Source organism: Bicyclus anynana, chromosome 10, assembly GCF_947172395.1.
Source record: "Bicyclus anynana chromosome 10, ilBicAnyn1.1, whole genome shotgun sequence".
In the NCBI taxonomy this organism is placed as follows: domain Eukaryota; kingdom Metazoa; phylum Arthropoda; class Insecta; order Lepidoptera; family Nymphalidae; genus Bicyclus; species Bicyclus anynana.
This window is the reverse complement of record NC_069092.1, coordinates 17238739-17254759: the sequence shown is the minus strand read 5'-3', so window position 1 is coordinate 17254759 and position 16021 is coordinate 17238739. Positions and strand designations below refer to the sequence as shown.

At 37.8% G+C, this 16021-nt stretch overlaps 1 protein-coding gene across 23 annotated transcripts in view; it reads right to left on the bottom strand.

Moving 5' to 3' along the window:
• LOC112052571 (collagen alpha chain CG42342) overlaps positions 1-14420 on the bottom strand; it is a 188938-nt gene extending 174518 nt beyond the window's left edge. For 9 of the 23 annotated variants that reach the window (XM_052883971.1, XM_052883958.1, XM_052883974.1 and 6 more), the window contains exon 1: positions 13620-14418. In XM_052883971.1, the coding sequence (XP_052739931.1) occupies positions 13620-13998 (379 nt within the window). In that variant the 5' untranslated portion in view covers positions 13999-14418. Of the gene's footprint in view, positions 1-13619 lie in introns of all 23 variants that reach the window. The other 14 variants (XM_052883965.1, XM_052883963.1, XM_052883954.1 and 11 more) reach the window with 3 other exon arrangements.
• Positions 14421-16021: the final 1601 nt, after the last annotated feature.

The window sequence follows — 16021 nt, the reverse complement described above, 5'->3', positions numbered from 1 at the left end:
GTTTTATTTATATTCTAGTAACTTGCTTAGTTATACTTCTACTTCTACTTCAATTAAAAAAAACAATTGACATTGAAAATATTGTTTACCGTTTTTATTTATTATTAAGATTCTTTTCATTAATAAATAATATTGGCCTAATTAAGATCAAGTTTTTGTTCCAGGTATTTCTTGTAGGTAATTTTAATAGATCATACTATAAATAGTAGCTATGCTTTATCGAACTAATACCATTATTCTTTCTCGATGTCGCAGGGATCAAAATTCATGTCAGTATTTTCTCTTAAGAAGCGCCAAGAAGTGATATATTTAAACCTTTGTAAGCCAGCGATAAATTTATCCGAGCTATTTTCGGAGAGATTATTGTGCGTGGGTAATTTCAATTGTGAAGATTGATTGTCTTCATTCCGAAGGGTTGAGAAGTACGTCTGGTGAGTATGTTGGTGCTGCTCCGAAATTACTGAGTGGTGTCTTCATTTAAACTGTTACTTAATATAAATTTTAAAAGTCTCTCCACTTGTTTTATATGTGTTATTGTTTAACATTACTGTCTTCTATATTTAACATTTAGATGTATTCCCGTTTATATTGTAGTGTTAAAGATGAAATCTCAAGCCAACCATGAGAGCAGATATACTGCAATACCCATTGTAGACTGAAATAGTATAGAGATTTTCACAAAGTTCATACTCGCTAAGGCAAAAACGATTGTATCCTTCTTTGCGGGGTTCTACCTTGCATTGATAAAATAACTTTTGATGTGACTGGTGTGTATGGTATTTTTTTTAATAATTTAAAATATTTTAATATCGATCATGCTGCCTGCTGAGATCGTTACTCGATTTAATATGCGCATTTAAGTTCGCTAAAACGAGACGACTGTAGAAATAAACAAGCGGAACCTAGACAGCGACAGCGACATGAAATCGCTGGGAAGTTAATTTAGTATTTAAATTGAACAGAAGGTCGGAGGAATAACGCGGTACACCAGCAAACTCTTTGCGGCGAGCAGTAAATTAAAGCCATTGACGGAGTAAATGGAGACGATACATTGGGAGCACAGGAATGCCGCCGTGGTCCACACGTGCGGCGCACAGTTGTGGGATTGGAACATTGGCTTTTGTGAATGTTGGTTACGCGTATGTTCGGCGTTCGCTCTAGCGTGTTGCCGGTGTTAACGGTTCGCTTAGTATTTTGAACCGTTTCGGACAGGTCGTAGGTAAATGTTTACGAATAGTTTCGGAATTGTAATTCATCAACTCAAATTAGTCACTGTAGTCAGTGATTGTAGCGCTTTCGGAAAATAAAGGAAAAGGTACAATTTAACGAGTAAAATGGTTTTATACATCATTCTTTATTCTTTATAAATTTGTATGTAGTATTTATTTGTAACTTTTCATATGAAAATTAAAGTGGAAAACAGGATTGCTTTCACAATCCTTTACTATTGAGAAATTTGTCAATTGTATCGTTCATAAACTAACATTTAGGTACTTTTCTATACTTCAATACAGTTTACTCATCGTCAACAATGAAAAAAATATTGTAAATTATAAATAAACGTAAATCACTATAATTGCAAAGCTTTTTAAAGAAGAAAACACAACTTCATAGAAAATTGACAAACAAGATCATCCCTAATTGTTGTTTTAAAAGCACGATAATTTTCCAACGAAACTGTGTCTCCGTTCTCCAATCAAAATGTGTCCCTAAAGACCCTCAGCTGACTCAATTTAGTCCTCCAGAATGAATCCTTAAAACTATTCACTGTAATATCTGCCATATGTTTTGGTATTAGAATCCATTATCCCGTGCAATCGTAGTAGATTTGTTTAGCGCTAACTCAGACGCGTTTACGCCGATTTTTCTTGTTTTATACGACTGTGTTCTTTATTTAGAGGGCACAAAACCGTTTCTTCGCTGAAACGGATTTGCATACTGTTCGTTGGGGAGTTCACAGCAAACATTCAATTAGAGGCAACCTACCACCTTTGAAAGCTTTTAGCTCTCGCCCGCGGACTCGCGGCGCTGACAAGGGCGCCTTGATGAACATCTTTCAGGGGTTCAGGGTAACGTGATATTGGAATTATAAACAAAGCTGCTGATTGTTCAAAGAAAATTATATCTTTAAATCTTTTGAATGATCTGAATGAAGTAACAATATTTTAAATTCAAAGTATTTAAGTTTGTAACAGATTTTTGAAATAATGGAGTAACTATTTCTGTGTAACGTTCATCCTTAACTGACATAACGATCAGCTATAGTTTATTTTTCGGGAACTTAAACTAATAATTGCGTGATATTTTGTAATATTAAAAATTAGATGGAACGTGCTTGTCAGCAGAATTAAGTGCAAGTATTTCTTATTTAAGCTAAATTCAAACAAATAAATACGATACACGAATCTCAGTAACAATTAAGACTTAAGAAAAAGCAATTGCATCCCGTGATAGTTAAAGCGGAAGGTTAAATAAGACTTTAAAGTTAGTTTTATCAGCGTACAGCATTCCGGCTCTGAACGAGTCCCGGCCGGAGCTGCGGCAAACTTTAAGCCTTGCCGACTCAGCGAAAACTACTCAATGGACGAAAGATTATTTCATATCGGATATCGGATGTTCTACTGATTTCAAAAGGGAGATTTTCAACTCAACGTTTCAAATAATTTAATGGATTTTTTACTGACTTCGATAACAGGAGTTCTGTATTCGACCCGTATTTTTTGTTTTGTTTGTTATGTAAAACTTTGTATGGAACAAAGAAAGTCTGAACAATTTTTTAAAATAAACTGTATTCAACAAGGAATTGTAACAAATTTATATCAGTGTACATACCACTGAGGATGAAGTGTAACAAACAGGACTTAAGGACTTCACTCAGTCAATTATTTTTTTGTAAATAATTCATGAACATAATGAAAGTTCACAAATTGGAGAAATTTCCGAAGGCTTCATTCCGCGTCGCCACATGCCCGTAGTTCTGATTAACCCGCTCTGTTTGCTTCGCTATTAGTTCGGGCCCTTCGCATTAAGCTGACCCCACATTGGGCATATCTAAATACATTGATATTTTAGCTGGAACACTATTAGAAACTATATGAGAGACAGAAAGTCTATAGAAGTACATATTAACAAACTTTGACTTATTTTTGTGGGTGTAAGAATGTTTAAGAATTATAATATCTGTAATAATCCAATTTAAGAAGAATAATAATACCTATTTTTTTTCTCTGGTAGGAAAAAAATCCCTCCGGACTGACGGCTAGTCGGCAGGGCATGTCCGACTTGTACGGACTGAAAAATACTTCGTGGTCAGCGCGGAACCGCTTAGCATTTCTTCACGCTGACCATAATAATACCTATTCAAAATGACAAAACTACCAATTATTAAGTTTATCGTAGATAAAACAGTTGAACTAGTTCTCTATTAAAAAAAGATTTTTTTTTTAAAGTTTTTCGATACAAATGATTTTTAGAATGCATTTTGTTTGTTTGTTAGTTGTTAAGTACTACATAGTTATTATAATATTACTTATACTATAGGTTTAGACTTTAGCAGCGTGATGTAATTTATCTATTCCATTACCGTTCGTGTGCACCTAATAACAATATTAAGCTTGTGTTTGAGTTATAACACATGCGATCGTGCGGCGAGCGTGCGTTTTAATGTGAGTTCAGCATTATGAAGAACTGGAAGCTTTGGCAAACGCAATTTTACTTCGCAAATACTTGTTTAGGGGCTGCCTAAATATGATAATGTGCCCCACTTTAGTTACTACTTTGCGGCAAAGTTGATCGATCGGCCTGATAACATCCGCGCCAGCCGCGCTTAAGCCTCTTCAGAACTTGCGACTAGCTTCCGGTACGGCTGAGGCTTTTAATCTAAATTATTAATTTATTAGTATTTGCTGATATGTGAGTTTGTTTTAGGTTTAGTTTGGAAAGCCGTCACTTTGTCGTGATTAATATTTAATGTTTTCCAAATCCAACTAACTCTTGGTTAATTAAAGCACTCTTAACGCAGAGTATTTAGTTGATACTTCTGGCCCTATCGCCCAGATTTGGGGAGTTCATGGTATTACACGAATAAAATGCTTCAGAGCACGTTAAGGCACCGGTCCCAATCATTATCATCAAGTAGCATCTGACAGCAATTGTTATACACTTAAAGACCACCATTCCGCATTGCTTTCGCGTGGTAGGTCTAAGCTCAATATCTCCTCTCCTATAGTGAGAGAGTTCTAGTTCTGTAGGGAGCCGTTTAAATATACAAGCACACGTTTCTCTTCGCTACTGGAGCACTTCAGGAGTTGAAGACTTCTAGGAATTCAATATCTACTAATATTGAGTCAACGTCTGCTGCGCTTTGCAGCGTGACATGACTGATGATGAGGATCTAAATGCACTGAAACACGTTTAAGCAGTGCGCTCTTTACTTTTGAATTCATTTACACCAGTTATTTTTAGGATGCTTGGATATTTCTTGGACTTCTTGCCCTTGCCTCCATTGGTATTTAGATTACATCTTAACAACATTATAGCCAATAAGACACTAATAATTCGCTTTCGCTTACTTTTTGTAACTTTGTCTACATTTTGTAGGTATTAGGTATTACAATATTCCTTTTCCTTTGTTATAAAACAAGTAGTTTCCTATATTTAGTCGGTAGAACTTCGCTGCGCTGTGTAATTTGGATCCAAAGTTTTCACTTCAAAGAGTATTATTATTGGAACAGTATCTGCATGATACCAACTTTATAAAAAAGAATATTTCGAAAGTTGAACAAGTTCACCGCCCGTTCTGAAACAGTTGCACAACTTATAGTTAGTTAGTTACACTAACTGGCACTTTAACAACCTCCTCCTTCTCCTTGGTGTGCGCTGTGGCTTTTGATATAGTAGTCCTGGGTTTTATGCTTAGTTCGTGTTATAAATTTAACATTTTGAGATACAGATTATAAATAACTGTTGTGTGTTTGTTTTTTGTTAAGCCATGACTTGGCCCAGCGTGTGCTGATTGAAAAAAATGTGAATTGTTTGGAGATTATCATTGTACTTACATGATCATCTCCCTGTCCTAACCCCACCTTAAGTAGGTTTGAAACAACATAGTCTTCCTCTGCCATTCACTACTAAAAAGTCGCTTACGACGTATGCGACTGCGGCTGAGTATGCGTCAACTGATCATCATCTTGTCTTACTATCATATTTTCTTTCATACAGTTAACTCATCTTTGATCAAGATCTTTTCTTTCTTGGTCAGCTCATAAGTTTATTCACTTGCTAATTTTACTTTAATTTTTTTTCATATTATTCAGATTCTATAGCTATATGTATGAATAGTTGTTGAACATGAGAGCGCGGTCGGCTCTCAAACAGAGACACTCGTAATCAGCTAACAGTAGTTCGGAATCGTCTCAACTTTAAACAATGGCTGGGACTGGCGGATCGGCCGCGGATCTAATTTGTAATTTAATTTACGAGCACAGGATACCTCCAACATGGAGTAGTTTGTTTTTGTTCACCAACAAAAAGTCTTCATAATTGTATTACAGTAAAGTTGTAGCAAACATTTTTACTGCCATTTCTCCAGCATCATTTAGTTTTAGGATGTTTTTGTCAACAGATGTTATAGATATATTGTTAATGCTTGCTAATTTATTTGTTCGTTTTCATACTAATTGTCATGTCAGCCAGTGATTATATGTATTTTATGATCTGATCACATTGAACTGCATCAGACAAATTCTGAAAGCGCGTAGTTAAGAACTGTAACGACTGACGGAACCCATACTCGTAGGTAAAGACTGGAGGTCGGTTTTAGCACGTTGCAGATTCTAACCATTAATATATTAAAGCATATCCCTATGCTTATAATTCAGATAACTTTGAACCCGAACGCGTCTAAAAGTCCGTCGTAACTGTATGCGATGTATGCACAGTGTAATTAAGTAAGTGAAATCTCCTAAGCCTCCGCCACTAGGCGCGCCCCCTGGCGTCGCGCCAGGCGGATAAATGCAATTAACATAACGAGACCTAACGACTACACGCTGCACGCGACATCGTGTTGTGTCGCACTCCGACACGTGTGACATCGGACAAGCATGAGATACGACAACATAAACGACCTCCTACGTAGGTAATTTATCCATACTAATATTATACATGCAAAAGTATGTCTGTCTGTCAGTGTGTTACCTCTTCACGACACGAATTTGGTACAGAAATAAAATGCACCTTGAAGCAGAACATTGGTTACTTTTTATCCCGGATAATCCATGGTTCCTTTGAATTGTAAACAATATAGTAAATATATTACGATTAAAAGAAACAGAATATCAAGTGGTCTGCGTTAGTATTTTATAATTACGTAAAAGTTAAAATTGAACTTGTCCTCTATATCTTGACTTTTTGCAAAATGCTGAAATAGTGGCTGAATTATCGAGAACGTCAACTCGATCTTCATCAAACACAGACAGGCACAGAGTATAAGCTCTGCCGAAAACTTATCTCTAACAGAGATCTGTACTCAAATTTTTTGGTGTAATTAAGTAATATTTTTTTTCATTTCTTGCATTTGTGAGTCCAAAGTGCCTCTGCAAATAATAAATGAAGTTAGAATATTAGGTGCCTAAGTATTTTTTTTTTGTAAATTTGTTGTTTACAAAAAAAACCTACAATTTACAAAGGCACAAGCATCTACCTACCTTCGTATAAAGTTGGAGGTATTGTCTTCACCTCCAGTTCTAACGTACCAAAGTTGATATGATTAACTCAAGCCACAGGCGAGCACATAAAACATGGCCGCTAACACAGCAGCTAAATTGGCTGCCACCCTTCGGCTCCACGCGAAGCCTCAGAAGTACCCCGCACAAAACCACAGCCGACCGAACTTTGCCCTGCGAGGAGCAGCTACCTGTGTTGTGTTCCTTATGAGAATAAACTCATTAGAAACTTCGTATCTCTTATATCTGCTGTCTGAACACGCAAGTGTCGTTCGATACGTTCAGTGGCTTGTGACAAAACTTGTTCAGTTCTTCGTGCAGCAGCTGTGAGTGGGAATGGCTGAATGCGGTGCTGATGAAATTGAAATCATATAAGGACTAATATTAGTCCCTCAGTTTTAATGATTCTGGGATGTGCTAGCTAGCGTTGCCAGAATTTGCGATAGCTTTCCATTTGAGATTCGGTAGATCATTTGTCAGTCAACTTTAGTGATAGGGTCTAGCCAACCTGACTGTTCGTTTTTCGTGTATTTTGTAAGACGCGGGAAAGATGCAAGAACCAAATTCTTAATTCCAAAGTGGCTGTTCAAAGTTAAAACATTGAATACATGGCAATCAAATAACTTGCAGTAAAGTATATAGGTACATTACCGTATCTTATTTAAATATCAGAAGGTAAATATTAAGACCAAGAAGTCAATTATACTTCATAATTGTGATAACTGAAGTGGTGGGCAATCGGAGAGTACCTATTTATTGAGTTACTTGCTGACGCCGCATGGTTTCATCTGCGTGGTTCCTGTTCCCTTAGGAAGACGAGAATAATCTGATAAAAATGAAAATGAAAAAATCTTTCAGTGAAATATATCACTGAAAGATTTTTTTAAATTAGACCAGTAGTTCCTGAGATGAGCAAACAAACTCTTCAGCGTTATAATATAATCAAATATATGCCAATATATTTCTAATCAGTTAATATAATAGATAAATGCCAATTTAAGCATTTCAAACTCAATTTATAATAGAATACTGTAGGAGTAGAATTTTTGAATAACAGTGGCTATAGTCCTCCAAACGTCAATTATTAAACAAAATTAATTGGCATAATACACGAACACCAGTCAAATTATCATTGGAGTCCACGAGGGTTTTTAAACGACTGTCACTCAACGTCCACTCCACGATATATCGGCGCTCCGAGCGAGCTCATTGATGTTGGGAATATTCTGATGTATGATTTAGATCTGCGGCTGACGGCAGAACATCCTATTAACTTATTGATTATTGATTGACAATAACACGACCGTTAGACTGGGTTTTTTGTTTGGACATTCCAGAGGTCTCTTTTGGTTCCAGCTTTCATAAATACCGACCCGCACTATCGGTGTAATACAGCAAGTTTTGTACTTCGTTCACGTAGATTGATCTAAATATATTACTAACAAACGCCCCTTCAGTTTTAATCGCATAATTGCCGTGTTCATACGAGATATATCTATTTGACCCCCTATTTTTTCAAAATCTGGTTTTCTATTATAAAAGAATTTTGATAATTGGTTCCATTGTTTAGGTGTGAAAGCGTTACAAATAAACTAACTTTCGCATTTATTAATAAGTATGGATATATAAAGTCAACTTCGTGTAAACATGTGAAATGGTGAATTTTCAAATTCAATATTTCCAATATATTATATTGCCTAACTGATGGGCTCATGAGATTCGAAGCCACATAGTACCTGCCTGCCTCGTGAGCTAATCACTGGACTAACGGGGTATGAATTTATTTGGGGCTATTTTGAAGGGTTTATATAAACTTGGGTCCCCTAATTTACGACTTTCAATTTCGTGACTAAAAGTAGCAATGTCTAAAAAGATACTTCTTCCAAAAAAGAAAAATAATTTTCAATATATTAAGTAAAGATCTATATTATAGTTAGTGTCCAGATTGCTTGCAATAACAGAACTCGAAAAGGAGCCAATATCCCGCAAAAATATCTCGGAAACTTTCACAACCCGTCACATGCACGCGTCACTTTTATCGCGTCGAGTGTACCGAGGGGTCTGGCTTACCCCTTAGTTTGTTTTTTTGTCGATTGTACTTTGTTCCCACGTTTTTGGAAAAAAATGTGGGAATGCGGTTTGTTTGTTATAGCGGCGCCTGCATCAAGATAAACAGGGATAATGGCACGAAAATATACGACCATATATATTAGGACGGTTATGGGTAGTTTCAGACATCGATTATTAGTATCGGTATGACGGTATGTAACAATTCTATTGTTCTTAGATCTAAAAATAAAATACACATACAGGTTATATTGGTTGCATTGATTTAATCTGATGTAACTGAAGCGGTTGGATAATTTTTTTTTTTATAATGTAATTATAAAGGTATTTAAGAAATTTATCATCCTATCCACTGCAGGGCCAGGCCACTCTTCGTATGGTTGTAAATAATAATAGAGGTCAATATATCTAATGAACTAATAATAGCAGATCTGGCTTTTCTCATCGTAATCGCAGTCACTTCTTTAATCAGATCCTCATATCTGTCGCCAAAAATGACGATTGTGACGCTTTATGTATATTGAAACCTTATAGATAAACAATCAAGATATAACATCGTATATCTAAGCACCTATGCTTATTATAAACAAAGTCGATTAGAAATCAGGACCGTGTTATAATTTAAATACATAATTTCTGAACCAACGGTTTTTCATAAAGTAAGCGATAATCATCCCCAAAAGGACACCTTTAATAGCAACTCAACACTTTTTAAACATAATCATAAAATCGGCGATAAGATCCTGAGCGCTGTGGCATCCACTCAGGGCGGCGACTAATAAACAGAGCATTAAACTAAGCCGCAATAAAAAAAGCTATTCCTGTGTTAACAAGAGGTAAGGCTGCTTGTTAACTGCGCGATTTATCGACGTTAGAACGTACATAATGATCGCATGTGCCGGTGCCGGTAGCCGGCGGAGGCAATACAGCTAGTTAGCTACGGCGCACGACAATATGGTGAGGCTTTCCCAATTAGTTCATTAACGAGCCCCGGTAGTGGCTTTATACTCACACTACGGGGCATTCGATTGTACGCTAATCCCAAGCTATATAGACAGTTCATTGTGTGTTAACAATACTATTAAAAATTTTAGTCTGTTATAGCCGATGTTTTTCTACTTAACATTAAAATTAAATTGGCTTTTCCCGTCAATATAAAGGTCGATTGAATTGATTGCCTTTTATTTTAATAGATTTCTTATAATTTGGGATTATGTCTTATAGATATAGTCTTATCAGTTTTTCTTACAATATTTCTCTATCACAATGATGACGTAAATAGATAGAATATGCTTGTTTCTCTTGTAAGTGCTCACTCGTCACAATCAGCTTAAGTAATTTTCGTAATAGTTTAATACTGGTATCATTAAAAGAAAATAATATCTTTGCAATTGAAAAAAAACACCTACATTAAAAACTAATAAGTACGAGTAGTTTTAGGTCTCCGTACGGGATATTGTTGTACATAATTCAACTACGATACATTAATTTATCTTTAGTTGTATAAGTCAGTTGTAGGAAGCCTTAATACCACCTTTAAATAAGTGTCTCACCGTTTTCGCACCGCCCGCGCCCGCGCCCGCGTCCGGGGACCGTTTATCATTTTTTTGATCACAGCCTGAGGGCGACGCTGATAACTATGGGGTTAGTGACAGCTTTCAACCCCGGATTAAGTCGGTATTGCGGCGGAAAAAATTTAATAGCTTTTTTCGGCCTATTTGACCCAACTCTTAATATGATGGGGTTATTTATATTGAAGTTGTAAAGTGGGATGAAACTACCTACTAGCAGGATTTAATCGAATCAATATAATAAAAGCATTTGGCGCCTCACCAACACGTATTTAAACTAAATGTTAAATCCGATAGTTGCGTTATGAAATAAAATACATTTATCAAATTCCAATAATTACGATCGGTTGCGTACGAATACAGTTATTTATTGTCGAGCATTGTGCGGGTTTGTCATGCTGCGTGGCTGCAGCCCGGCCGCCGCCTGGCCGCAGCCTGGCCGTCGCCTGGCCGCCGCCTGGCCGCCGCCTGGCCGCCGCCTGGCCGCCGCCTGGCCGCCGCCTGGCCGCCGCGCGCCGCCGCCGCCCGTCATTACCGACACAAATAAAGCAGCGCGCGGTAAATGCAAATCGCCATTGAATGGGTGCGATCAAATGTAATGCGCTCCAAAACAATGAAATCGACAATATGCCGGAATGGATGAGAGCCGCCTCGAATATTGATGGACTTTTGACACCTCAAGCCGCATCGGCGCAGTGGTTCAGGGGTTGGAATATAAAAAGTCCAAGCATAAAGAAAAGTTGGCATTTATAGTGTTAATGAATATAATATGTATAAACGACAAAAAAGCTTGGAAATGAAATGCATTACATGACTGGCTCCTTACATCCAGTTTCTTCATGTAAAGCTAAAGTAACACTAAAAGTAGTAAGTACTTAAGAAGACTTTATTTTTCAGTGAATAAGACCGTGACTTTTGATTTATGACGTTACTTTGACTGTTACTTGCGATGAACAAACTGGCCGTTAAACACCTATTGTTAAATGGTGAAATACTAAAAAGAAAAACCTGGCAGAGTTTGTTGTGGAATTTTCTCGAACCAAGACGCGTTTGGAACCCTTTCTACTAATTATTATCACTATTATCTTATAATATTATGTTAGACATTAAGAAATACTGTGGACATACTGTCATAAGCATTATTAATAATTATTAGTTAATTAAAATTTTATCGTAAGATATTTTCTGAAAATGACGAGCAACAAAATAATGTTTTTTTCCCGTTTAAATAATTAACATCATTAATTATAAAGCTTGGCTCAACTATTTGAGTAGCCTTTCCTCTTTCATTGGAGTCCTTAATAATAATTTTATAATCTTTAAATAATGAGTGTTAAATTAAACGTGTGATATGAATACTATTAATACATTTGAAGTGAAGAGTATTATTCGTATGTATCACCGTGCTCCTGAGCTGCTACTGAGCTGTATGTATCGAATAACACCGCCGAGTGACTCTGCTTTCTTTAAAATGTCTCGCGCAGATCCCGACATAATCCCACTCTATCTCTGGAGTTATGAGCGCTTGCATCTGCTTCCTCACTGTTTTCTTTTTGAGTAACATTATAAGCTTTGTATTTTATAAGTTAAGGTTGCGTAATTTAGAAGAATATTTGGAAAAATGTTGAGGAAGCATTGTAAGAGAGACAAAGTGCACGGTAAGTTTTTCTTCGACGATATCTTTGACACAGTAACGAAAGTGCATACCTAACTGTGGCTAGGTTATACCGGTATAGATTAGATGTACAAATGTCCGTTATCTTTAATAAATTAGCGTTCCGGTACGATGGTGTTGATGAGTTGCTAACTTATTGTCATCGTCACTTTTAAGAAAGCTAATTTTCCGATAAGTAAATGAAGAAAATATTCAAAAATGCAATATAAATTTTTATATAAAACGCTTGACTCCATTTTAAGCGGGCTTCGGTGTTTGTATGAGTCATAAAGTTTTGGTAAAATCACTAAAACCATACAATATGTAACATTTGTTTCCGCCTGGAAAAAGAGGAATTATTTCAGCGCAGTAACAGTAAATTATTTAAAATGCCAGTTATTTGTATAAAGTTTTGTTACAAAACTACAAAAGCATGTGAAAGCATTAAACTGCGGAAAGCTTTTTAAAAAATCAACTTCATTCGCTACGTAGGTATCCCACCGCATTACGCCGACAGAACAAAACGACGGAACAGCGTCGGCATGAGAGGCTCTCACCGCGCCGGGCAAATATTGATGAAGTTGATCGGTTTTAATAGTTATTTACCGTGGCATTGAGACGAGGCAAACACTGGCGTATTTGCCTGGCGATTCAATTTGTCCGTTTCCGACCAACTCCAATATTTATGTTGGGCCCTTACTTAGGCCTGTCACAGACCGGAGGCTATAATCGGTCAACGATTTATATCTGTCCAACTACAAAAACTTGGAATCAGGTAGGTATTATATAATTTTTCTGTTGATGTTTCTTTTGTAGGTACACGGGAAAAAGTCTTTTTTGGACATTTCATGTCTGAAATATTTTTTGTTGACGAAAAATGACCTCAAAGATCTTATTAAAGCTGTAAGTTTGTCAGGCTTCTGTACATTTAAACCCTACTACCTCCTAAAGTCAGAAATTCAGTCGTCTATCGTAAGAAGACAACTAGGCAGGTTTTTGACTGTGGTACGAGCACGGGCCGACAATTTTTGACTGCAGACTGCAGTAGTCCTCCCCGAAAAACCTTTGTCACTTTGGAGTTTCACATTCGAGTAGGTAGGAACATTGCTTTTGTTAGGTTGCGATAGCAGTATTAAGTATATTTTTCGTACGTTAATTTTACAGTTATCTTGAACGTCAGAGCCTAAATATATTTTTTCAATGTTAATGTGGATAACTGGATACTAGGTATCGTCTAGTTAACGCTGAACTATAACGGAATAATGTACGCATTCAGTACTGAACAGTGGACAGGCACTAGTCAAGTGTTTGCGCTGCGTTCAATGGACACATACTCGTAATATGTTTTGTTGATAGTGGCAATATTGAGACAGACGTATTTACCTATTTATTTATTAGTGTTTAGAAACCTAAACTAGCACCATCAATATTTTATAGGCTTTACATAACGAAGGAAAGTTTCATTTGCATTGACCAAAAAACAATATGAAGTTTTAGCATGGCGCAGCGCAGCAGCATGCGCTGCCCCCAGCGGCGGATGCGTCGGCTCCAGCACCAGCGCTGCTGAGCGGGAGCTGTATCATCAGTGTTATCATCAGTGGTCACCTGGCGGACAGATGCAGTCGGCGTAGTCGCGCAGGCTGCGCGCGGCGCGCCAGTGCGCGGGCGGGCGCGCCAGCACCTCGCGCCGCAGTCGCTCCACCAGCGGCTGCGTGGGCTCCAGCACGGCGGAGCGCAGCGCGCGGTGCTGCTCCTCCAGCAGCGACAGGCGCGCCGCCAGCCCGCGCCCGGCGTACAGGCTGTAGCCGCTCGACACCAGGCTCATGGCGCACGCACACCACAACACTGCACAGTACAGCCACGGGTCCTCCGTCCATCGGTCGCATCTCTCCCATTTCTTCTTCTCTCGCTTCTCCTGTTTCTCATTCTTCTCCGGCGGCGCTTTCGCCTGAGGTTTCCCCCCTAACCCTAGCTTGAATATCATGGCTGCGACGATATCATGTGGTTTGAAATGTTTTCATTTTTACACGTCAATGTATCATTTCTGCAGAAACAATCTACGCGTACATTTTGAAATTTTTCAAAGGTACATCTTGCACGTTAATTGATATTATATTAATAAATAAAAATATAAAAAAAGTAACGCGCGAAAATCTCTATTTTGAACAATGAACGTGACACGGTTTAATCGCAGAAATTACCACAAATATTTTTTTTTAGTAAACAATAACACGTATATTTATTTGTATTTAATTCCTATTTCATATAAAATATTTCGTTGATTTTAGTTAGAAATAATATCGGTATCGTATTTGCGTACGACGCGGTCTGCTCGCGGGGCCGGGAGCGACACACACCCTCTCTCGTCGGCAAGCAACACGCCACTGAATTCTAGTTTTCTTTTCCATTCCGTTTGGTGCGACAAACGCGGAGAGCAAGTTGCCGGTTTTGGAAATATCTCTCGTTGTTCTATAAAAAATAATGTTTCTTTATGTCTGGAATGGAATGACGCCAATCCCATATAAGGCAAAATAGATAATAATAATGTGTTTTCTTGTTAGTGTAGGTAATAATAAGAGCCATTTGAGCTTTTTCTTCGGTTGAGTCATTGTCCTGACAGAATCTTATAAGTGTAATATGAAACAAAGAAAAACGTAGGTAGGTACTTACCTACGCAGTTTCCCATGAATTAAATGAAATGGACCTATCTAGTCAATAGATGCAAATTAGAATTTAAAGTAAAGCAAACGAAGTCAAGCTTTTATAGTACTTGAGTATTTTGCTACTATAGTTAGTACATAAATGAAGAATAAAGTATAAACGTATAAAGACAACCTCTATGGTGCAGTTAATTGTTTATCAACAGAAAGGATTTGGTTCGATTTCTAAAAATTTGGAGGAATTTATAATTTCTTATTTCTAAATTGACTCCGGTTAGGACCAATGGTGCAACGGCGGTGGCTATTTATCATTCTAATGACAAAAACGTACCGCCAAGCAATAACTTAGCTTTCCAGTAAGATACCAGCTACTGCGTAGAGATTATAGTTCCTATAGGCAGGAAAAAGTAACTCCCCCTTCCAAGTAAGCCCAGATAAGATCGAACTTGTCATTAATTAAAAAAAAAGGAGATTAATGTGAATATACCGATATAATATGTGCGTTAATTAATGAGTTTAAAATTAAAGTTTCTTTAACGACCGATCTAAAAATCTTAAGTAGATATCTCTTATAGGAATAGAACTAGAGTGGGTAACCCCTCACGACAGAGATGTGTATCACATTAATTAAATTTGTTGGGAATGAAAAAGGCGGCGATGTTTTTTAGAGGACGGGTCAATTAATCTCTTAAATAGAGTCATTAAACACCGCGGGCGCCGGCGGGTTGCCTCGGTGAGACTACTCACACTGTCTCACGCCGGCCCTTCATATTATGTCAGCCACTGACGATCGGACGTCAGCCTATACGAGATTAGTGTGGCTCTCAAACACCTGAAGAACAATAAGGCGCCAGGTGAGGACGGAATCACAGCAGAACTCCTGAAAGCGGGTGGAAAACCGATACTTAAAGTCCTTCAGCGATTGTTCAATTCCGTCATTCACGAGGGCACGACGCCTGAGGCGTGGCATAGGAGCGTGGTGGTTCTGTTCTTCAAAAAAGGTGACAACACCTTGCTGAAGAATTACAGACCCATCTCGCTGCTAAGCCATGTTTACAAATTGTTCTCGAGAGTCATCACGAATCGTCTCGCTAATAGGTTTGACGACTTCCAGCCTCCCGAACAAGCCGGTTTCCGAAAAGGCTTTAGTACCATAGACCACATCCATACGCTGCGGCAGGTTATACAGAAGACTCACGAGTATAACCAGCCACTTTGCTTAGCGTTTGTGGACTATGAGAAAGCCTTCGATTCGGTGGAAACTTGGGCTGTGCTAAGGTCATTGCAGAGATGCCGAATTGATATATACAGGTATGACAGGTATATCCAAGCGTTGAAGTGCTTGTA